At 45.2% G+C, this 24,228-nt stretch overlaps 1 protein-coding gene across 3 annotated transcripts; it reads right to left on the bottom strand.

Annotated features, from left to right (window-relative positions):
* Positions 1 to 515: 515 nt before the first annotated feature.
* Positions 516 to 21,445, bottom strand: LOC141584622 (uncharacterized). 3 transcript variants are annotated; one of them, XR_012517783.1, is made up of 7 exons: positions 18,013 to 21,445; positions 17,730 to 17,891; positions 17,523 to 17,547; positions 14,787 to 14,820; positions 9,534 to 10,499; positions 3,838 to 4,197; positions 516 to 1,532 (listed from the first exon to the last, which is right to left on the bottom strand). XR_012517783.1 is itself a non-coding variant. In XM_074399772.1 (4 exons), exon 1 carries the CDS (start codon positions 13,255 to 13,257, stop codon positions 12,487 to 12,489), a length of 771 nt encoding a protein of 256 aa, XP_074255873.1. In that variant the 5' UTR covers positions 13,258 to 13,342; the 3' UTR covers positions 516 to 1,532; positions 3,838 to 4,197; positions 9,534 to 10,499; positions 12,092 to 12,486. The 3 variants fall into 3 exon arrangements, 1 of the variants encoding a protein (XP_074255873.1); XM_074399772.1 differs by lacking the exons at positions 14,787 to 14,820; positions 17,523 to 17,547; positions 17,730 to 17,891; positions 18,013 to 21,445 and adding an exon at positions 12,092 to 13,342; XR_012517784.1 differs by lacking the exons at positions 516 to 1,532; positions 3,838 to 4,197; positions 9,534 to 10,499; positions 14,787 to 14,820 and adding an exon at positions 16,683 to 17,241.
* Positions 21,446 to 24,228: the final 2,783 nt, after the last annotated feature.

Genomic DNA, 24,228 nt, shown 5'->3' with positions numbered 1-24,228 from the left:
TGTTGCCTGTGGATGGCTCGGGGCCCTGGCTTGAGATGGATGCAGCCCTGCCGTGCATGGGTGTGGTGGGTTTGCCGCATGGGCTCTGCTGCTGCTGGGTCATCCTCCTGGGTGGAAGAGGCTTGGAAAAGAGAAGCAGGACTGGGATGAGGCTCAGAGTCCTCAGCTGTGGAGCGAGAGGCCACCTAAATTATCAGGAAGTGCTCAGTGTCCCCATGTACCCAACTCTACACTGTGATGCAACAAGAAAGTCCCCTGGCCTCTCCTGCCATGTTTAACTGCCACGAAACTGCCAGTGTCTTCCTGCCATCTCCCTGGATCTGCTCACACAGCCCGGAAGGGCGGCTCCTTACAGGGGGAGGTGTGGGCCGGGAGCCGGTGCTCTAACTCTGCCGTCCTGGGGCGCTTCAGCCAGGCTGAGGGGCCCCATTGATCACCAGGGGTCCTGCTGGTTCTAATTCATCACTTCCAGGATGTGTAGCTCACAGAACATTTCTGAGGATATTTTCCTGGCTTTATTGAGACAGTATTGAACAATTAAAAAATATATATATTATACAATGTGAAGTTTTGATATATGCAAACAACGTGAAATGGTGACCACCATCAAGCTCATAAACATTCCCATCCCTTCACATGGTTGCCATTTGTGTGTGTGTGGTGAGAATATTCCAGGTGTGCTTTCTCAGCAGATTCGGAGTGTGCCGTTTGTCACTATCAACCACGGCCACCATGCTGTGTGCCAGGTCTCCAGAATGTACTCATCGCATAACTGAAACTTGGTGCCCTTCACCAGCTCTCCATGTTCTTCACTCTCCGACACCACCCTTCTACGCAGTTTCCATGACTTGGACTTTTTAGGCTAATGGCTGGGTGAAACTCTGTGACATATGCACAGATGACCTGGGCTATGTGAGCCCAGGGCTGGATCACCCCTGCCCCGTGACCCAGGAGCCTGCTGCTGAGGGAGGAATGCCACCCAGTTGTCCTGAGCTTCCACACAGGGCCCCACCCCTCACTCACCTGCATCTCTTTCACAGAAAAGCTCAGGAACATGGGTCATTTTCCGAGGCACAGGGCTAGAAAGTGAGCCCCTGGGCAAGGCTGTGGTGAGCCATGAATGTGTCAATGTGTGGAAAGCACACAGTGGCAGAGGGGTTCCCCTAGAGAACATTGATGTGGCACCTGTGCTGTGTAGGTGGGACACGTCTCCTGAGGAGACATACTCCCACCCACACACTCCCACACACACTCAGTCACACTGCATGACACCGATGAAGACCCCCCCCAGAGTCCCATGCACACAAACCCACCCACCTAGAGGGACATGGCTCCTCCAGGGACTGTACAATGAGGCCAGGGTTCTTCACCTGCAAAAACCTCTCCTTCCACCACCCCGCCTTGTGCCCAGTGGGAAGCTGGAATCAGATGTCCAGATTGAAGGCAGCAGGAAAGCCCTGCCTTTCTTTCCATCTGGATTTTTCATCAGCGAGTCAGTGATTGCAGAATCCAGGCTGTTTTCCTGAGCTCACCTACAATTACAGGAGAGAAGAGACCACAAGGACCAGTCACACTGTGTGGAGTTTCTCAGGCCTTTTGCCCCCCACCCCCCTGTGAACACAGAGCCCCAGATGGAAAGCAGTGATCAGAGGCCCCAGAAGCCAGCACAGACACTCTGGGGGAGGTGCAGGCTTTCCCTGGAGAACGCGTCTCTAGTTCACGTGGCGCCAATCACCACACTCTTAATCCAGAGAGAATTTGCTGCTAGGCAAAACTTCCCCTTTCACACAGCTCAAAGCCTGATACTGCCTCTCCCTACTGCCCTTTCCAACCAGTGTCATCTGGAAGAGTTGGCCAGGGTCAGTGCAGGCTGCTAGAACAAGGCTGGCTGGGCAAGGAGGCTCCCGCCTCTTACCCCAGCACCTTGGGAGGCCGAGGCAGGTGGATTGCTTTGAGACGTTGATCCCCACCTGCGGGGACCTGTCCTGCAAATCCTGAGCCTGTGGCAGATGAATAAATACCCTCCACACACAAAGTACCGTGAACAAGTCAGCTGCTCTCAGAGGGCCACTGGGCTACCCAACCCTTCAATAGCTGTACCTCCTCGCATTGATTCAGTTTAGATTTAATGACAGAAGTTCTAGGTCAACATGCTCGTGGATAATTAACAGGTTAAAGGTTTGGTTCCAGGGCCCAGAGCAAACACCATTAAGGGGTAATCTCCCTTTGACTTTCCCCAGATGGCCATGGGCTCAAAGGTTAGTTTTCAGACCATGTGAGTAAACAAGGGACTTAGAGGCAAAGGAACATGGGGTGAACAGACCTAACTGGGGAAGCTTCTATTACCCCCAGTTTGTACTCGTGACCTCATACTCTAAGGTAAGAGCCGGCTGCCTTCAGCCTGTTCCATTATTACAAGTTATGAAAACCTTCTGGCCTTCCAAAAGGTTTGAGACTATATCTTATAATTTGCCCTGATATTTCCCTTAATATCTTGCCAGCCACCCTGAGTGAATCCCAACATTGCTTGAGGCCAGGAGATCAAGACCTGCCTAGGCAACATAGTGCGACCCCCCATATCTACAAAAATATAAAGAAAATTTGTCTGGCATGGTGGTGTGTGGCTGTGGTCCAAGCTGAGATGGGAGGATCACTTGAGCCCAGAAGGTCAAGGCTGCAATGAACTCAGATCGCACCACTGCACTCCAGCCTAGGCAACACAGAGATCCTGTCCCCAGAAAAGAAAAGATAACCCAAATACCATGGGCTGGGTGGTATAAACACAGTTTTTTCATTCTCACAGTTCTGGAGGCTGGGATGTTTCAGAGCAAGGTGCTGGCACCATGGACCAACATGGCATGATCCTTAATGTCTATTGAAGAAGCTACGTATTCTATGATTCAAGCTAGGTGTCATTTTGTAAAAAGGCAAACTCTAGAGACAATTTAAAAAATCAGCTGTTTCCAGCTGGGTGTGGTGGCTCATGCCTGTAATCCCAGCACTCTGGGAGGCCGAGGTGGGCACATCACTCGAGGTTAGGAGTCAGAGACCAGCTGGGCCAACATGGGGAAACCCCGTCTCTACTAAAAGTGTGGTGGTGAGTGCCTGTAATCCCAGCCACTCAAGAGGCTGAGGCACGAGAATCACTTGAACCTGGGAGGCGGAGGTTACAGGGAGCCGAGATTGCGCCACTGCACTCCAGCCTGGATAACAGAGTGAGATTGGTCTTAAAAAAAAAAAAAAAAAAAAAAAAAAAAAAAAAAAAAAAGCTGTTTCCAAGGAACAGGTAGAAAGAATAACAGGTGAAGCCCAGGGGGTTGTCAGCAGAGAACAATGAGTGCACATGCAAGGTGGAGCCAGACATTGCAAATTAAAAAAACACACACACATGAAAATGCAAAATAGAAAGTAATCCGTAATGCTAAGACATAAGACAATATTTAATAGTGTGTAAATATTGGTTCATTAACCATGACAAATGCACCATTCTGATACGTCAATTACAGGGGAAATGGAGGAAAGGGGCCTGTGCTAACTTCAGTATCTAACTTTTGCTAAAGTTATCCAAATAATAACGTCTATTAATTAAAGAGTCATTTTCCAACACTGTTTTGGGAGCTGATCTACCGCAGCAAATGTTTAACAATCAGTTAATGTCTAATCAGGAGCTTCAGATGTGTTTCGCTGTTAAATGTGAACCAAAGCTGAGCTGTGAGTGTATCTTCCTATGGTTGAAACACTAGTGATTGAATAGTAAATTAAAATTTTCTCACATGAATAGCAATATGGCTTAGCATTTTTATTGATTTATTTTAAATATGCAACTTTGGAACAAACCTGCAATCGTTATTCTTGAATCGACATAAGGGCTGAGTCTCCGCAGTGCGGTCAGCTCACCGTCTGCAGCTGCGCCTGTGCTTGGTCGGGGGCTCCTTCTTGACTTGCTGCTGGTCTGGGGCTGTATAGATTCTTGAAGGAAGAAAATGCTTTTCTCCTCAAATTCATCAGCTAAGAACCTGGGAAATGCACTCACAGTAAAGAGAGCTGCTGACATCTTGTTGGCAGAAGACCAGAGGAAACGGACCATACTTTATGCAGAGCTCAAATGGTGGATCCCACTGCACTGACTCCCTGACAGCCTCTGAGCCAATGCTGGGCTTTCAGAAGATCTTGGGTTTTCACGTGCAGTTGAAACACCTAAGAGAAGGGTTGTGTGGAAAATGCCTTTATGATGAGATGGTCCAGAAAGGCAGCTGAACAGAATGACTGAGCATGGTGGCTGGGGGCTTAGGGCCTGGGCTCAGTCCCACTTAGAGCCACAAGAACTGGGGAACGTCATGCAACCCCTCAGCCTCCAGTTCTCTGCACTGCCATCTAAACACTTTAATAGGGCTGACTGGTTAGCACGATGAGGCCAAAGATCACTGAACAGAGTTAAAGCTTTAGAAAAAGCAGCTGATTCTTCAATGCTCCACGATTCCTCCATCATTAAATGCCTGGGAGAAGAAGCTACACACTTGACAGTGGGTGACCAGAGAGGGGACATGGATGCTCCAGGGCAGGGAGGGTGGAGGTTGGCTTTTCTTCATTTGCCTGTGTGGGAGACTTTACAGCGCACAGACAGTACATGCGATCATCTCCTGTGATGCCCATGTCAGCCCTGAGGGTGGGCAGAGCAGGAGCTGTGGCCTGCACTTCACAGTTGGAAGAAATTCTCTTAAAGGCATGTGACCTTCCAGTCACCACACTGCTGTGTGATGCACCTGGGGCAGAAATGTACCTGAGGCCTTGGGGCCGGAGATGTCTTCACACTCCAGACCTCCAGATCGTGCTCTAGACCCCCCAAAACACAAACTCCCCTGACTCTCAAGACGTCCTGACCCAGGGTTTCTGTGGGAGGGCTGATGTCCTGGAATAGATGCCTGAGCCCTGAAAAGAGCTTGGACACAAGACCCAGCCTCTGTCTCTTCCTTTCCATCCCAGACCCCAAACAGAATGTGGGTTTATCTCAAATGAAGCCCCTTGGAAAGGCGAGGGTGATTCAAAACGGCAATCTTTTCATAGCAGCGTCACAGTCAGCTGCCATGGGCTACACGTTTCCAATGATAAGTTGGTTACAAGGGACCCCTGCAGCCAACTGACCCCTAACTGTATTAGGCTTTGTAACACCCAGCTGTATTAGAAAGCAACATTCTAAACTGTCACATGACCGCTTTGATTCCCTCCACTTGACCAGCCCTGGGTGAGCAGCTAATGCCCTTGTCTGATAAGGGGCACCTGGGCTGGAGTGTCAGTGGCTTGATGAACTCGGTTTATAAAGCTTCCCGCCTGACTTACTATTGCTCTGAGCCAGTGTCTGTGCAGCCGGACTAAGGCCTGGCTGAGGACAGGCAGTGGCTGCACCAGCACAGAGTGGACCTTTCTTCCTGTTCATTTCTTCCAAACCAAAGTCAGCGTCTTCAGACTCTTATTGCATCCCAAGCCCTGCAGGGACAATGCACAGAATCCCTTCTCCTCTTAGAGAGAACCCTTCACAGCTACAGCCTGGACTCCCCACCCCAGGACTGTCCCTGAGGACCACCCAGGTCCTATTTCTAACCAAATGTCCATTCCTTTAACCTGAGGGCCCTGTCTCTTCTCACCACTCTCCCCAGCAGCGCCCTAAACAGTAGGGATCCTGTCCTCATCCCACCACATTTATATCCATATCAAAACCCCAATCTTTCCTTTACAAAACCAAAATGTGGCACACATACACCATGGAATACTGTGCGGCCATAAAAAAGAGTGAGCTCATGTCCTTTGCAGGGACATAGATAAAGCTGGAAGCCATAGTCCTCAGCAAACTAACACAGGAACAGAAAACCAAACACCGCATGTTGTCACTCATAAGTGGGAGTTGAACAATAAGAAAACATGGACAAAGGGAGGGGAACATCAGACACTGGGGCCTGTCAGGGGTAGGGGGAAAGGGGAGGGACAGCATTAGGACAAATACTTAATGCGTGTGGACCTAAAACCTAGATGAGAGGTTGATAGGTGCCCCAAACCACCATGGCGCATGTGTACCTGTGTAACTAACCTGCACATTCAGCCCGTGTATCCCAAACTTAAAGGAATATTAAAAAAACAAACCTCAAAATCAAGATTGCTAATGTACTGTGTGATATTTTGGCAACAGTATTCGAAAGAGTTTGAGGTTTAATTCACCTTTCTTGTCATGTCTTTTACAGAATTTGCTATCATGATTTTCCCAGTTAAAAGAGAGCAGTGTGAGCGTGTTCTTGTACATACAAAATTGAAGTTACTTCTATTTAAAATATAGATAGACTCACAGGGAGACAATAAGGATGGACGTTTGCATGATGGAAAGATATTACTTGCATTAGTTTTTGGGTGATGGTTGTTTACCTGTGGCGCAGTGCACACATGTGATATGCGCAGATGGCTGCCTTCTTACAAACAGTTACCACCACCCAGATGTAAATCCCTGGCAGTCCCTCTGCAGCTAATTTCTGGGCAGTAACCCCAGGACATACCTATGCTGATCATGATCAACACATTTTAACTTTATTTTTAAACATCATATAAATGCAAACCTACAGTATGTACTCTTTTGTTTCTGGTTGAAAATTACATGTGAATACGTGAATTTCACCCATGTTCCACGTGATTAAGCATTTGTCATTTTGTTCTGCTGAGTCAGTATATAACATTGTAGAAAGTTGGCGCAACTAGTTTACACCTCCGTGTTTTTTACATTCACTCTGCTGTTTCTCATGATGGTTGCTTGAAACAAGGCTTCTGTGAAGTCCCCCAGGTGGACACCAACATCCTGGGCTCATACATGTCTCTTGGACATAGATGGCAGGAGTGAGATTGTAGGGTCACAGGTGCTGATGACTGTAGTACACACTAGAAAGCCATTTATCAAAATGGTTGAAACTAAGTATGGTCCCAGAGTAACCTGACAGTTCAAGTTCCTCCATATCCTCACCACTCTTTGCATTTTTGTCTCTGATAACATGCCTATTCTGGTGGGTGTAAGAGTGAGAAACTAGTTTCAATGTGGACTCTGCTAATGACTTGGGATTGAGTGCACTTTCATGTGTTGAACTTGCTGAGGTTTCTAGAATTTTGATATGTCATATAACCTTCTGAGTTCCTGAATGACTACTTAAGGTGCTTTGTTAGAAGAAGGATCCAACAGGCAAAATTGCAGAGGGATATGGAACAATGGAAAGATATTAGCGAGGACAATCTAGATTTCAGAAAAAAAAAAATAGAAAAGACAGATAAAATGGACATGTCACTAAAAACGCACAAATATCACAACAAAGCAATTTAGAGAAGGCAAAATGTGGGGAATAAAAGTCACATGAACACATGTTCTGATCCACCTGAGGTGAAAGAAATCCCTGGGGAGCCCAGCACGTCTGTGTGGGAGAGCTGCCTGGAAGAGCAGAGGGCAAAGCAAAAGGGCTTGTGGGGATGGGAGTGGCAGGAGCTGCCAGATCCCCCTCAGTGGGAAGCCAGGGAGAGGGTTTGGAGACCAGCCAGCCAGGGGCAGGGGCAGGCAAAACCTATAGGTTCCTGTGGATGCCCTAGGATTGTGCAGTTACCTCTGAGTGAGGCATGAAACCAGTGAGTGTTGAGCAGACAATGTTGCAATTTAAAAAACAAAAATAAATTTCCAGCCAGGCTGTGGAGCTTCAGAAGCTCTCACTCACAACTGGGATAACGAGGTCAGCCATCTGGCAGGACATCCGTCAGCACATAGTAACATTAAGTGTGCACCCTCCATGCAGCTAATCCACTGTGGTTCAGAGATGGAGAGAAATGTGCAGGGGCAAGTCCTCAGTGGTCATGTGGTATCGGCAGCAACCTGGCTGCTCAGCACAAGGGTTTATAACCAAAGTGTAGTTTACACAATGCTAACCCGGGAAGTAATGGAAATGGTTCATATGCACACGTGGATGAAATTAAATGTTTAATTCTGAGTTTAAATCTTAGAAAAAATAACAAATGAACCAGATGAGGCCTAAAGAGGAAAAATTATTTGCTTAAGAAATGGAAACACACTATGAATTCTTTAAGTATCTGTAGAGATGATTTGGAAATCGGAGTGGAACCACATGATTTACACTTGAGTTGGTGACTCAAAAGATGGAGGAAAACATGATTTGAAATGGTGATAAAGAAAAATATGAAAGAGAGGCCTTTAGGTGGCTGATGATGAGTGTTAATAGCGTGAGTAAACTCTGTGCTTCTGGGTCCCAGGAAGCACCGACAGAAAGTGCCACACATGCTCTGCTGGCACAGCTGGCAGGAACAAGTGACCTCCCTTCAACCCACGCCCCCTTTATTTAGGATTCCCGGCTGCCCTGGCCCCTCTCTGACATCGTGAGCAGCTTCAGAAAGGAGGATCAGGACAGCCAAGGCTCCCCACGTGAGATGCTCCGGTGTGTCACAGGCAGGAAGGCTTTGGGGTCTGAGGGCAGTGTGGGACACTCCTGAGATGGCCTCTCCCAGCTGGAAAATGACTCAGAGCCTTCAGGGGAGTTTGGTCATCAGGGAGCCCACTGGGTAGGTTTGGGTGGCAACACTGACCTGCTAGGACACACCTTCACCCCACTGGGTCAGCTGTGAGAACTCAGGGCAGAGGGGCCCAGGAACAGGTAGGTCACAGCTCTTATATCAATGCAGTGGCTCTGCTCCCATGAAAGTTTTGGGAGATGTAAGGTGGCTTCAGAAAGCTCAGGCTCCACAGCAGAGTGTCAGGAAGTGGAGTCACATCTGAACCATACCCGGGGCTCCTGTCTTTACCCTCCTCATTCACTGTACAGAGGAGGGGGCACCTCACCTGGGGACAGGGGATCCACAGTCGGCTCTGCTCCACACACCCACCCTCCTCACTATGATGATTCTGACCCACAGTCCCTCCCCTCTGTCCAATTTAGGGTCTGTGGCCCAGGCAGAGCCGGCTCAGCCACCTTCAGCATCCGAACGTTCTGAACAAATGCCACAGCTGTCTGCACTGAGCACAGCAGCAACACTGGCAATGTTGACAGCTGGGGCCAACATCACATTCTTCACATATACACACCGTGAGCATTTTCTGTCACTCTGCACTTTTTAAGTCATTTCCTTAAAGGGGACTTTCGCTATGCCAGATAGTTTCAGTATTTATATAGACCAATGCTTTTCTCTCAAGATCAGTATTTTTGTGTCCTAAAACAACTATATATATATGTGTGTGTGTATGTGTATATATACACACACTATATATAACTGTATACATGTATGTGCATATATATACAACTATGTGTATATATACATACACATATAGTTGTATATATACACATACACACATATATGTTCATATAAAAAACATTAAATTATATCTCAAAGTTCTGTTAAAAAATGGCCTGATATTCTAGTGCTAAGGGATGGCTTTATTTAAAACATAGTTTCTAGTAAATTCCTTTAAAAATATTATAGCAGGGATTTCCAGACCCCCCCCTCACTCTCACCTTTCTATAATTTTTGACTATTTTCCAGAGTCTTGAATTCAATGAGGTGAAGGTGGAAGAAAGCATTTCAAAAGCCAGTAGGTACAAGAGAGCTGGTGTCGGGAGAGGCACAGTGGGGATAGATGCTCCTTTAAATGGAAGCCTCTGGAACCCACAGAAAGCAAGGGTGAGGTTGGCAATCATCCTGCAGAGCTACCAGAGAAAGCCTTTAGACCCAACACTCCTGTTCACAAACACAGACAGAGGCACCTGTTTTCTTAAAACAACTCTTTCTTAAACAGGGAGTCCTTTCCCCATTGCTTGTTTTAGTCAGGTTTGTCGAAGATCGGATGGTTGTATATATGTTGTATTTCCTCTGAGGCCTCTGTTCTGTTCCATTGGTCTGTATCTCTGTTTTGGTACCAGTACCCTGCTGTTTTGATTACTGTAGCCTTGTAGTATAGTTTGAAGTCTGGTAGTGTGATGCCTCCTGGCTTTGTTCTTTTTGCTTAGAATTGACTTGGCTATGCGGGCTCTCTTTTGGTACCATATGAAGTTTAAGGTGGTTTTTTCCAGTTCTGTGAAGAAGGTCATTGGTAGCTTGATGGGAATAGCGTTGAATTTGTAAATTACCTTGGGCAGTATGGCCATTTTCACGATGTTGATTCTTCCTAACCATGAACGTGGAATGTTTCTCCATCTGTTTGTGTCCTCTCTTATTTCATTGAGCAGTGGCTTGTAGTTCTCCTTGAAGAGGTCCTTTACATTCCTTGTTAGTTGTATTCCTAGGTATTTTACTCTCTTTGTAGCAATTGTGAATGGCAGTTCGTTCTTGATTTGGCTCTCTTTAAGTCTGTTACTGGTGTATAGGAATGCTTGTGATTTTTGCACGTTGATTTTGTATGCTGAAACTTTGCTGAAGTTGTTTATGTTTCAGGAGATTTTGGGCTGAGACGATGGGGTCTTCTAGATATACAATCATGTCATCTGCAAATAGAGACAATGTGATTTCCTCCTTTCCTATTTGAATATCTTTTATTTCTTTTTCTTGCCTGATTTTTCTGGCTAGAACTTCCAGTACTATATTGAATAGGAGTGGTGAGAGAGGGCATCATTTTTGCAGTCTACCCATCTGACAAGGGGATAATATCCAGAATTTACAAAGAACTAAAACAGATCTACAAGAAAAAAACAAACAAGCCCATTCAAAAATGGGCGAAGGATATGAACAGACACTTTACAAAAGACGACATACAGGAGGCCAACAAACATATGAAAAAATGCTCATCATCACTGGTCATTAGAGAAACGCAAATCAAAACCACATTGAGATACCTTCTCACACCAGCCAGAATGGCGATCATTAAAAAATCTGGAGACAACAGATGCTGGAGAGGATGTGGAGAAATGGGAACACTTTTACACTGTTGGTGGGAGTGTAAAGTAGTTCAACCATTGTGGAAGACAGTGTGGTGATTCCTCAATGACCTAAAAATAGAAATAATTGACCCAGCAATCCCATTACTGGGTATATATCCAAAGGATTCTAAATCATTCTACTATAAGGACACATGCACACGAATGTTCACTGCAGCACTGTTTACAATAGCAAAGACCTGGAACCAACCCAAATGCCCATCAATGATAGACTGGATAGGGAAAATGTGGTACATATACACCATGGAATATTATGCAGCCATCAAAAACAATGAGTTCGTGTCCTTTGGAGGGACATGGATGAACCTGGAAACCATCATTCTCAGCAAACTGACACAAGACCAGAAAATCAAACACTGCATGTTCTCACTCATAGGTGGGTGTTGAACAATGAGAACACACGGACATGGGGAGGGGAGCACTACACATTGGGGTCCGTTGGGGGGAAATGGGGGAGGGACAGGGGGTGGGGAGGTGGGAAGAGATAGCATGGGGAGAAATGACAGATACTGGTGAGGCGAAGGAAGGCAGCAAACCACACTGCCATGTGTGTATCTATGCAACAATCTTGCATGTCCTTCACATGTACCCCAAAACATAAAATGCAATTAAAAAAAAAACAACTCTTTCTATATAGAAATAGAAATAATTAAAAGGGGAAAATTCTGGTTTAGTTATTTCATTCAATTACTAACGAATAACTTAACGAAACAAAAACTGTAAAAGTGGAACTCAAATTATTGTTTAATAATCTGGATCTATGGCTCAGATACAGATTGAGCAAAACAGCCATAGATGATGCCCCAGCCGTGGAAGATGTCCCAGCCATGGAAGATGCCCCCAGGTGTGGAAGATGCCCCAGCCGTGGAAGATGCCCCAGCCGTGGATGATGCCCCCAGCAGTGGATGATGCCCCCAGCTGTGGATGATGCACCCAGCAATGGATGATGCACCCAGTCGTGGATGATGCCCCATCGGCAGATGACACCCCATCGGTGTATGATGACCCATCAGTGGATGATGCCCCAGCAGTGGACGTGGAAGATGCCCCAGCCGTGGAAGATGCCCCAGCCGTGGATGATGCCCCCAGCCGTGGATGATGCCCCCAGCCGTGGATGATGCACCCAGTTGTGGATGACGCACCCAGGTGTGGATGACGCCCCCAGGTGTAGATGACACTCCCAGGTGTGGATGACGCCTCCGGCTGTGTCTCATTGGTGGATGATGACCCATCGGTGGATGATGTTCCATTGGTTGATGATGCCCCATTGGTGTATGATGTCCCATCGGTGTATGATGACCCATCGGTGGACGATGACCCATCAGTTGATGATGACCCATTAGTTGATGATGTCCCGTCAGTGGATGATCCCCCATTGGTTGATGATGTCCCATCGGTGGATCATGTCCCAGCAGTTGATGATGACCCATCGGTGGATGACAACCCATCGGTGGATGACGACCCATAGGTGGATGATGTCCCATCGGTGGATGATGTCCCAGTGGTTGATGATGTCCCAGCGGTTGATGATGTCCCATCAGTGGGTGATGTCCCATTGGTGGATGATGACCCATTGGTGGATGATGACCCATCGGTGGTTGATGTCCCAGCAGTGGATGATGTCCCATCGGTGGATGATGACCCATTGATGGATGATGCCCCAGCAGTTGACGATGTCCCATCGGTGGATGATGTCCCATTGGTGGATGATGACCCACTGATGGATGATGCCCCAGCAGTTGATGATGCCCCATCGGTGGATGATGCCCCAACAGTTGATGATGCCCCATCGGTGGATGATCCCATCAGTGGATGATGTCCCAGCAGTTGATGATGTCCCATCAGTGGATGATGCCCCATCAGTGGATGATGTCCCATCGGTGGATGATGTCCCATTGGTGGATGATGTCCCATCGGTGGATGTCCCAGCAGTTGATGTCCCATTGGTGGATGGTGTCCCATAGGTGGATGATGCCCCAGCTGTTGATGATGCCCCATCGGTGGATGATGCCCCATCGGTGGATGATGACCCATCGGTGGATGATGCCCCAGCAGTTGATGATGCCCCATTGGTGGATGATGCCCCACTGGTGGATGATGCCCCACCGGTGGATGATGCCCCATCAGTGGATGATGCCCCATCGGTGGATGATGACCCATCAGTGGATGACGCCCCAGCAGTTGATAATGTCCCATCAGTGGATGATGCCCTATCAGTGTATGATGACCCCTCAGTGGATGATGTCCCAGCAGTGGGTGGATGATGTCCCATTGGTGGATGATGACCCCTTGGTGGATGATGTTCCATCAGTGGATGATGACCCTGATGCCCCAGCTGTGGATGATGACTCAGCTCTGGATGAAAGCCAACAGTTGTTTTCAAGAAAAGTCTAGTGACACAAGTTATTAGTGAGATTTACCAAGAAAAAAGGGAAATCACAAAATTAATATCAGAAATTAATAGGAAGACATAACCACAGAGAGCAGAGATAACAAAACAATGAGTGGACATTATGAATACATAACTTGTTTTAAAGCAACGTTTTGTTTCACTTAGGCTGGTGGACATACACTGCAGTAGCCGGCCAACAGTGAGAGTCTCCTCATGGAGGAGGCTTGGGTTGAAGTGGAGGGTCTTCAACCTGCATGCACAAGTGAGTTGCCACGAGGGGATGGAAACCAGGCTACTAATCAAGTGCTGCACAGAGTTCCTGCCTGTCCCTCTCCTCACCATTTTCAGCTGGCAGGGCTTCAGCATTTTAGAGCTTGGGAAGATACTACTACTAAATCCACTAAAAGACATCACCGATCCTTATGTGCTTCGGCCAGCTGCTGAGCAAATTAACTTCACAACTGAAGTGGGCCACACTGGCCTGTGTGGTCCCCCACTCCTCTTAGAATTTGTGAGCTTGGGGCCTACTGGACAGTGGATGGTGTGAGGAGGGGGAGGATCAGGGAAATAACTGATATTAGGCTTATTATGTGGATGATGAAGTAACCTGTGCCACAAACCCTCATGACACATGTTTACGTATGTACCAAACTTGCTCATCCTGCACAGGTTCCCCTGAACTTAAAAATTAAACAGAAAAGGATCTGTGAGCTGATCCAAACACCTGGGGATCTTTGTGTTTTCCACACTGATGACTACACTGGTCTGTGGGGAGATGTGCCTGTAACTGCCCTGGGTTGTGTGACCACGGACACCACTTTATAACGATGGGCAGTGTCTGGGACCTCCTTAGGGCTTATACACAAATGCTGGACTCCCTGTGTGGTGGCAAACACCCCCTGACTAAGAGCATGCCAGTAATTGCCAGTGTCAGCACAGGCCCACACTCCTGGGTTTGTTTTCACTTTTTCATTCAGGAACTCGGGAGCTGGGATCACCCACTGGCCCTTCAGGTTCTCCACCTGAGCAGTGAGGATAATAAACCAGACCCAGGGATGGCTCTGGTGAGGGCGGAGGAGTCACTGTACAGACAGAGTAGAGTAGGGCTGGATTTTCGTTTTTAGAAGTGGACATGGCAAATGGGCTGTGTAAACGGGAACTCTCTCCTGAGAACACACACAGCCTTGCCTGCACAGAAGCTCCACATTCACATCACATGATGCAGCCTCACAGGAGACACCGCCAATCCTCATGCACCCAATTCAGTGCCACCCAAAAGGGAGCACAGCTGCTGCCTCAAAATGTGGCCATGATTTTTCCCTGGGGAACTCAGGTTTTTAGAAAACACTTTCACTATGCTTATACCTATCACAATCCCAGAATCAGGGTGGCACTTCACATTGAAACCAGCTTTTTTTCCTTGACAATAATTCCAGAATACTTACCAGAATCACACTTCAGAGGGAACACCGGCACTACCTGCAACACAGAAACAAAGCTTTATGAGGGGCACGTCGTGCTGTGGATTGTCTGCACAACGTTCTGTTTCTCTCAATGAATACTGAAAACCTGATCAGAAACAGTCAACTGCTACAGTAATCAAAACAGCATGGTACTGCTACCGAAACAGAGATGTAGACCAATGGAACAGAACAGAGCTTCATTGGACAGGACAGAACGGGCAGCCACAGAGGCCTGGGATAGATGTTTTGTCCCCACAACACAGCAGGGAGCACACTTCATGGCGTGCTGATGCTTACTGAATGGTACAACTGAGGACTGTGTGATTCTGTTTGATATGGCAAGTCTACTTCGCCACGACAGGCAGTGCAGCATGTTAGTTTATAGATTAGCCTTTGGTGTTAGAGAGATCCAGCTGTGGGTGTGTCTCATGAATAATTTACTTAATTGAGACTCACATTCCTCATCTGTATAATGAATAGAACCAAACTACTAATGCCTCAAAGTGATTGTGATGCTTCAAGGAGGCAACATAGAGAAGCGATCATGTAGTATCCAAGACTCAAATGTGTATCAGTCATCCTTTTCATTTTAATAACTTAAGCAGCTGTTATTAAGGACAGTCATGTGGCATAGTGACATTTTGATCAATGATTACTTACAGGGCTGGGGTCAGATGGGTGTACATAAACCTACTGGCCTGAATCATTGTATTAAAACAAAATTTTTGGTTAAACATTTTAAGTAAGACGCTATACAAATGAAAGACTAACCACAGTGATGGAATTTTTAGGGAGAGATGAAACTAAGTTCACAAGGATTTGGAGAAATGTCTCCTCATATATGCTGCTACAGGAGCATGAATTAGCATCACCATTTTGAAAAATATTTGGCAGCATTCATGACAATAAAAGATATGTTCCCTTCTAACAATCTACTTCACAGAAATGAGTGCCAGTATTATTCCAAAACCATTGACAAAAGTACTCAAAGCAACATTACTTCTCACAGCCATAATTATTTAAAAACAGAAAAAGAAAATTCTACGTCGATCAACAGTAGGGTGGATAAACTGTAATATGTGACTACGGTGGAATGGTATGCAACAAGGAAATGGAAGAACTACAGTTACACTTACAAACATGAATGAATTTCAAATCATAATGTGAGCAAAAAAGCCAGACACAGAGAAATACATATTGACTTATTCTATGTATAATAGTACAGACCTGGAGAGGTCTAAACAAGTCATTAGCAGTCAGAGCAGGTCCCTTAAGGGAGAAGATTAAAGGAGGAGGGAAATTTCAGGGAGGAACAGGGATGTCTGCACTTGTGCCATCTCACCCTCTCAGATGTCGGGTGCTGGTAATATTTAGGTGGTTCAAAGGTTTCATGAAGAAAAGCAAATGACGGACAGCAGCAAACTCACGTCTTTAATGAAGTGCCCCAGACTGGATAGAGGGTGCCCACTTAGTTTTGTATCTTATTATTTAAAATGAGGATCCTCCAAAGATAAAAATGTCATCTGTAGCATGGACAGAATTATGTGCTATCAGCACATTTTATCAGAGGAGTTTCCTGCACAACTTTTAGCAATCTGTGAATAAAAGGTCCAGATCTTAACTTATAAATATCAACTTAGAGAACAACAGAAGCCTAATTTGAAGACAGGAAATAGTGTAATGCCATCTTCTGTGGGAAGGAACTCTAGGTTTCCCAAAAAATTAGAGAACTGGAGAGAAAGAAGCCTCATCTCAGAATCTGTGGTAGGGGTGGGAAGTGGAGGCTACAAATGTGATCAAGGTCAGACTTCTCCCCTGCCTTCCCAGGAGACTGGAGATGTGCCAGTGGGCCCAGAGTGAACATTCACTCTGCCACCCAGCCCTGGGAGACCCCTTTAAACCCACAGAGAGGACAGAAATATAAATGTGCTATAACAAATCTTAAAAGTTTAGAGGGTGATTATCAATTTTCCCTTATCACACAGCAGAACTTTTTCTCTAAGTTCAAGTAAATGCCTGTGAGAGAGATGTTCCCACAGATTCCTTCCTTCCTTTACAGATGACACTCAATGCCCAGCCCTACAACCCTTGTGCATAATCCCAAGGAGTGCTGATTAATCCAAAGCAAAGGTTTTGCTGTTTCCCTGGGCAGAAAAGAGCGGGCGTAGGAGCAAAGATCATCTCTAATGAACACAGCACCCTAACAGCCCAGAGAAACAGTTCCTACCTTTATGACAACAAACTTTGAAAAGAACAAACCCAACCTCACACACATTTTCATTTTCTTTCTGATTTCATACTCCCTTCTTCAGCCCCTCAAGCAGCGGGGATAACCTGAAGCTCTTAGGAACCCTTTCCCATCAGGTCCTACCTGGAAAGTAGTTCCCTACCTTGGGGGTCGTCTTCAGTGAGCCTGAAGATGTTCCCCAGAATCCAACTTTTAGAAACAAAAACATCAGGACAAGTCATTAGAAAGGGTGACTTGCCCATGCCTCTTCCTCCAGCTGAAGCCACGCTGCCTCACACACCATTCCCTGGTCTTTGCTCTGGGTAGACAAACCTTCCTACAGCCTCTCTGGCTGGAGTTCTATACTGGCCAAATCACTTTCTCTCAGGAGACCACCAATCCTCCTTCCCAGTGGGATCCCAGAATCAGTTTTCTATACACTCAAGCAGCAAGTTGGTCCCTCATGAAGTGAGTTACTTCAAGGTACTTACTTCTCACTCTCTCCTGGGATAGTTTCTGCAATTAAACAAGAGGACACATTATGAGGACAAGATTCTGCGGTGCCCTTCACATAGAGCTGTTATTCCCTTGGCAAGGGTAGAAAACCAGAAGCGGTACATTGGCTGAGTCATAGGTCAACAGCCCCAAAACCATGAGGATGCTTATGGAAAGATAAGATCTTTACTCACAGAACTCACCTTTAAAGTGGATTTAATGGGCAAACACACAATGTTTAATCCAAGGAGGAAAACATGTTGATGACAGTGCCTCTGCATTACAGCCCATAATGGATGCTGCCATTTGAAAACCTCCCAGTTTATTGCATGTTAGTTGCGAAGACACTCCCACTGAACTTCACCCTGACAAAGAGAATTGCATACACTGTACATAATGTACAATTTCAGATTTTCATATCAAAATTAATTGAGAATAAATCACAAAAGCAAAATGTCTTTAGAAGACAAAGAAAAGGAGTCTTACGTAGAGGCTTTGCTCCTCCAGGTCTTCTTCCTCTTCCCAGGATCTGAGTCCGACAGTGCTCGCCTGGTCATCTGAAGACACTGGAAGGACACAGAGGAAAGCTCAGCACCCTGGTGGTTGGTGGCTGTGAGTTACTCAGGGAGCTTTGCTGGATGTGGGGTATGGAGGTGGGTGATTATCAAGCACAGGCTGAGTTGCTGCTGGGCTGTCCCACTGGGTGGAAGAGGGCTGGCCAGGGAGGGCAGCAGGAAGGAGATGAGACATGGAGGTCTTCGCCTCGTACTGGAGGTATCATGCAGCAACACAAGAGTCAACCGAAAATGAAACTCAAAGGCACACTAAGGTTCAATGGAAGAGTGCCCTTCTGCCTCTCACACGTTTTGAAGCTCTTTTAAATAAACAGCATATTCAAGACTATGTCAGTACTCTAGGACCCAATCATGCTGGTGCCAGATTTAGCATCAGTTTTAAAGATGCATAAAAACCTGGGTCTACCCGGCCCCTTACCTGAACCCAGATACTTTTTAAAAACCCAGGTTTTAAAACTCTTTCAACCAATTGACAACCAGAAAATCTTGAAATCCTTCTTATGACCTGGATCCCCGACCTTCTCCCACTTTCTGTGGTCCTGTCTTTCTAAATGGAAGAAATTTACATCTTGCATGTATTAATTGATGTCTTATGTCTCCCTAAAACATGTAAAAACCAAACTGTAGCCTGATCACCTTGGACATACGTACTCAGGACCTCCTCAGGCTGTGTCACCAGCCTGTCCCTAACCTTGGCAAATTAAACTTCTAAACTGATTGAGACCAGTTTTAGATAACTTTTTGGTTTGCAATGTGTAATCACGGTGGGGTTTACTTTTTAGAAGAGGACACTAGGGATTTATTGTGTCAAAAAGAAATAACAATATTTATTTATATGATTTACATCCCAAGAATATTTTTCCATTTATGGATTCACATACAGGGAAATGACTGTCACATAAATGGATGTCACTGCAGTTCTGTTTTTTAGACTTTTCAAACCTTGAATAAAAGCTAAGTTGAACAGACGGATTCAATTCTAGGCACAATAGTCTATTGTAGTTATGTACTAAACTTTTGTTACAGTAGATGATGGAAGAATTGGAAATACTGAAATTATATTCTATAAAACAGCCAGTGTTAATCATGCGTGAGTTCCTTCTTCAGTCCACCTTTCCTTTGTCATGCATGTGTAGTAATCGCCTAGGGAGGATCCTATCTTTGTACTCGCCAGTCCATTGAGCATAGTGTATTTCAGGAAGGGAGACATGGGCTGGATGCTGATGTGTTTTAACTCTGCAGTGTGGAGCCGCACTGAGTGTGGTGAACTAGTAACCCAATGCTTTTTTGCTTTTTTTTATTTTTATTTTTTTTTGAGACGGAGTTTCGCTCTTGTTACCCAGGCTGGAGTGCAATGGCACGATCTCGGCTCACCGCAACCTCCACCTCCTGGGTTCAGGCAATTCTCCTGTCTCAGCCTCCTGAGTAGCTGGGATTACAGGCATACGCCACGATGCCCAGCTAATTTTTTGTATTTTTAATAGAGACAGGGTTTCACCATGTTGACCAGGATGGTCTCGATCTCTTGACCTCGTGATCCACCCGCCTCGGCCTCCCAAAGTGCTGGGATTACAGGCTTGAGCCACCACGCCCAGCCACTTTTTTGCTGTCTTAATTGTCATTGTGTCTAATGAATGTAGTTTGCAGGATTTGATCATTTCTCGGTCTTGTGGTGATAAGAGTTTTCAACTATCAAAAAATATCTCATTCATCTTATTTGTTTGGGGCCAACTGCTGAATAATGTCCCCAGCATTGAAAGGAGTTTCTCAATATTTCTAAGTACTGCTTCCTAATATTCAGAACTTACATTTGACCCTGTTGTAAGAGGTGTCTGGGGCAGCTCTGTATTATTCACACCAATGGCTGTGCAATATCCTGCAGTTACATTCACTGTGGTCTGCCCTAAGCCACGTGACTGCTGCAGCCCTCCTGGAATCATAGACAGTGTTTGGGATCTCTGTAGACTCATGTAAATCTAGGACTAGCATGCGTGAGGGATCCAACCTATGGCTACCCGTGATGGCAGGGTTGAGAGCCATCCTCCTCAGGGTCATAACCGCAGTTCAACAATTCATTATCAATTCAGCTTTAGAGCTATATCCCTAGGTTCATATCTTGCCTCCTTCCTCTAGGGGCTTAGAAGCATGGGCACATTCATTAGCCCTTCGGTTTCTCCATTCAAGGACTGTGTGGATAGTAAATAATCACTGTTTAGGTGAGGTCTGTAGTGAGGATTGAATGGGTGTATTAAAATAAACTGAGTACTGTAGATCTTCAGAATGGTAAATTAAAGAAGAACTGCCTTGCTTGATATCTCAAAGCTTAACATGTTCCAGAGCTGTATGCAAACCCAAGAGATAAGCTCCCAAGTCAGGCGCGATGCCATAATGCACAACTGCTCTGTCCAAAAACAGTCATTTCAACTTCACTCTAACCTTGGGACAAAAGAATGAGATGCGAGTGTCAAAAATGCTTTTGGTGACATCCTGATTCCACACGGTAGCTACTTCTGAAAAAAAGAAACAATTTAAGTGCATGTTGTCTACAAAATGAGCCAGTGACCTGAAGAAAGATCAACAGATACCTGTTCAAATGGAATGACCACCAGTTTACTTGGGGAGGAGAATTATCTACCATAATGGAAGGTTCTAAGCATGTGATATCATATCCTGTATGATTTCTTTCTCTTAAATGAAAAGTGGCTCCAACTGATGCTGCTGCCAAGTTATGGAGATGACCGTAGCTTAGCCTTAGAAAGTGCTCTGGATAGTGTCACGGGAGACCTGATTTGTGCATTCCTTCCTTCTGAGGAGGGTAATAGGTTGGGTGAAAGCGTATTATTCATATCTCTGTACATAGGGAATTTTTAATAATCCACAAAAGTATGTTTAAAACTATGTTTTGGTAAGTAACCTGGCCTAGACATAGATATTATCAGTATGTATTTGGGAAAACTTGTGATATGAGTAGAAACAACACACTCTCAAATACTGTGAACTAAACATACATTCAGGCTGATGTAAGGAGGGAAGCCATGGGAATAGCAACATTAGGTTTCTTTCTTGTGCATTTTCCTTCACACTTCCACATTCCAGATTCACTTCAGATTGCGAAGTCTAGAGTTTAAAAGATAATTGATGGTGGAAAGACAGAAGCACAAGAGATGTTCCTATATTCTTCCAGTCAACATGAAGAGGGAAGTTAGGTATGCAGAATCTAACCAGAAATACTGCATTTTACTCTATGGAAAAATAATAAATACAATAGCATGAACAAAGAATTAAAACTATAAATTATGGAATAAGTAGGCAAAGTATTTCTTGAACAACCTTACTACGCCAACTGGAAGGACACCATCAGTAAGTGAATATGAACAGACCTTCACAGTAACAATACACTTGAGAAGAGAGGTATGAAGCTGAGAACTTCTTTAACATTCTGCATATGAAAAATCGGAGATAGTCTACAAGAATGCTATTCATGCTAATAAATTCATCAAAATTGCAGAGTACAAGGTTAACACTCAAACGGCAGTTGTGTTAATATGCACTCAATATAAACAATCCAATAGTAAGATTACAAATGTAATTCCATGGATAACCTTTGAAATCATTAGATACTTAGAAACAAATCTAACCAATGAGATGAAATACTCGTAACCTGCTAAGAACAGAATGTGACTGAAAGGAAGTAGAGAGGCTACAAATAAATGAAAAGGCATCCTGTATTCACAGACAGGAAGACAAAACCTGGCTAATACACAATACTACAAAATGATCCAAAGACGCACAACAACTACTATCAAACTGAGAACAGCCATCTGTGCAGAAATGGAAAAGACAACCCAAAATTTCTTATGAATTCTTATATGTCTCAAATAATCATAATAATGTTGAAAAAGAATAGCGTTGGAAGATATGCATTCATGAGACTGAAATCTACGAGAGGAAAAGAGACAGAAATTCCAACAGCAGGGTCCTGGCATGGGGGCACCCGTAAGTATTGGAGATACGGAACAGAGAGCCCAAAATTCAATGCATGCATACACAGTCAACCGATCTTCAACAAAGGTGCCGAGAATACACAACGGGAAAAATAAGGTCTCTTTAGCAAATGATGGTAAAACTCCATATTCTCATTTAAATAACGAAGTTGAGCAGTGTGCTCAAGGCTGTGCTTCTTCCTCTGTTTACAAGACACTGGAGCTCTGCAGTGAGCCCAGAGTGAATCTTCATCCTGTCCCCCACACCCAGAGAGAGCCCTTGATATCAGGAGTAAACAGCAAGGACAGACAAATGAATGTGCTGCCATGAAACCTAACCGTTCAGAAGGTGAGGATCAGTTTCTCCCAAGCATCTGGGCACACTGTGGAAGAACTGTTGTCTCCAGGAATAAGTAACTGCCATGACATAACTGTGTCCCAAACCAAAGGCTTTAGCATTTTGCAGTGGCAGAGGCAGAAAAGAGGGGTCCTCAGAAAGACCACCTTTAAATAATAAAGCAAGAAGAGGTGATCACAGACAGGGTACTGACACTTCTCATCACTATGACCTTAAACACTGACAAGAACAAACCTCGTCCATGTTTTCTTTCTCTTCTCTTTCTACATGTACACTAAGCCTCCCAAGCAGAAGGCGAAGCTGAAGGCTCCTGGGAACCTGCTTTATTAGATTCCACCTATAATCTTGTTGCCTACCTGGAAAGGCATCTTCTTCACTGCTGCGATTTTCCAGAGTCCATTCTTTAGAACCACGAACATCAGAGTAAGTCAGAGAGGTGCACTCACTTCTACTCCAGCTGATGCCATGTCGGCTCACACATCCCCTGGCTGGTCCTCTGCGTTCACATGCATTCATTCATACAGCCCTTCTGATCAGTTATACACTTGCACAATTATTTGCTCTCACTGGATCCCCAATATTCTTTAACCGGAACCCAGAATCAGGTTTCTATATATTAAAACCAGCAAGTTTGTTCCTCAGCAAGTGAGCTACTTCAGGGTACATACCATAACCAGGGAGTGATGAACTCTGCCATTAGACAAAAGAAGACGCTATGAGGATCAGATTAATTCTTCTGCGCATCTCCCGACACACATATCTGTTAGTCTCTCGATGACCTCAGAAAACTAGTTGTAAGACAATGGTTGAGTCAAAGGCCAAGAATCAAACATGCTAGTATAGAGGACACCTGTGGAAAAGACAAGACCCTTTCCCACAGAATTTATCTATGAAGTTGATTTACATTAGCAAATACACAGTGCCTAAACCAAAGAGGAAAACTGGTGTTGAGGAAAATTCCTCTGCTTTACAGTTGATAATGGATGCTGTCATTTAAAAACATTCCAATATATCACATATCTGATCGGAAGACACTCCTACTGAATTCCACCCCCACAAAGAGAACTGGACATGCCGTGCATAATGTGCCTTCTCAGATTATCACAATTAACAGAAGGAAAGAAATCAGGAAAGAAACAATTCTTTTTTAATTTTGTTTTCTTTTGAGTTTAAGTCCCAGGATGCGTGTGCAGGACTGTGCAGGTTTATTACATCTGTGAACATGTGCTATGGTGCTTTGCTGCATGTATCAACCCATCACCTAGGTGTACGCCCCACGTCCATTAGCTATTTATCCTGATGCTCTCCCTCCCTGATCCCCGCCTGACAGGGCATTCTTTAGAGGACAAAAAAAGGGGTTCTCACTTCGTCATCATCCTTAGAGGTGGTGCTCCTGCAATCCTCAGGAGGAGCTGGAGGGAGACAGAGTAAAAGTCAGTGCCCTGGTGGCTGGAGACTGTGAGTAACTCAGGGAGCTTTGCTGGGTGTGGCATATGGAGTGTGGGACTGAAGATTCTGAGACCGTTTCAGAGAAACAATTATGTTCCAATAGTACTGTGAGGAAGTCTCACCAGATATCTTTTTTTTTTTTTTTTGAGACGGAGTTTCGCTCGTTACCCAGGCTGGAGTGCAATGGCGCGATCTCGGCTCACTGCAACCTCCGCCTCCTGGGTTCAGGCAATTCTCCTGTCTCAGCCTCCCGAGAAGCTGGGACTACAGGCATGCACCACCATGCCCAGCTAATTTTTGTATTTTTTTAAGTAGAGACGGGGTTTCACTATGTTGA

This window comes from Saimiri boliviensis, chromosome 5 (assembly GCF_048565385.1).
Source record: "Saimiri boliviensis isolate mSaiBol1 chromosome 5, mSaiBol1.pri, whole genome shotgun sequence".
Classification (NCBI taxonomy): Eukaryota; Metazoa; Chordata; class Mammalia; order Primates; family Cebidae; genus Saimiri; species Saimiri boliviensis.
The sequence above is the reverse complement of the archived record's forward strand: the minus strand, read 5'-3'. Positions and strand labels throughout refer to the sequence as shown.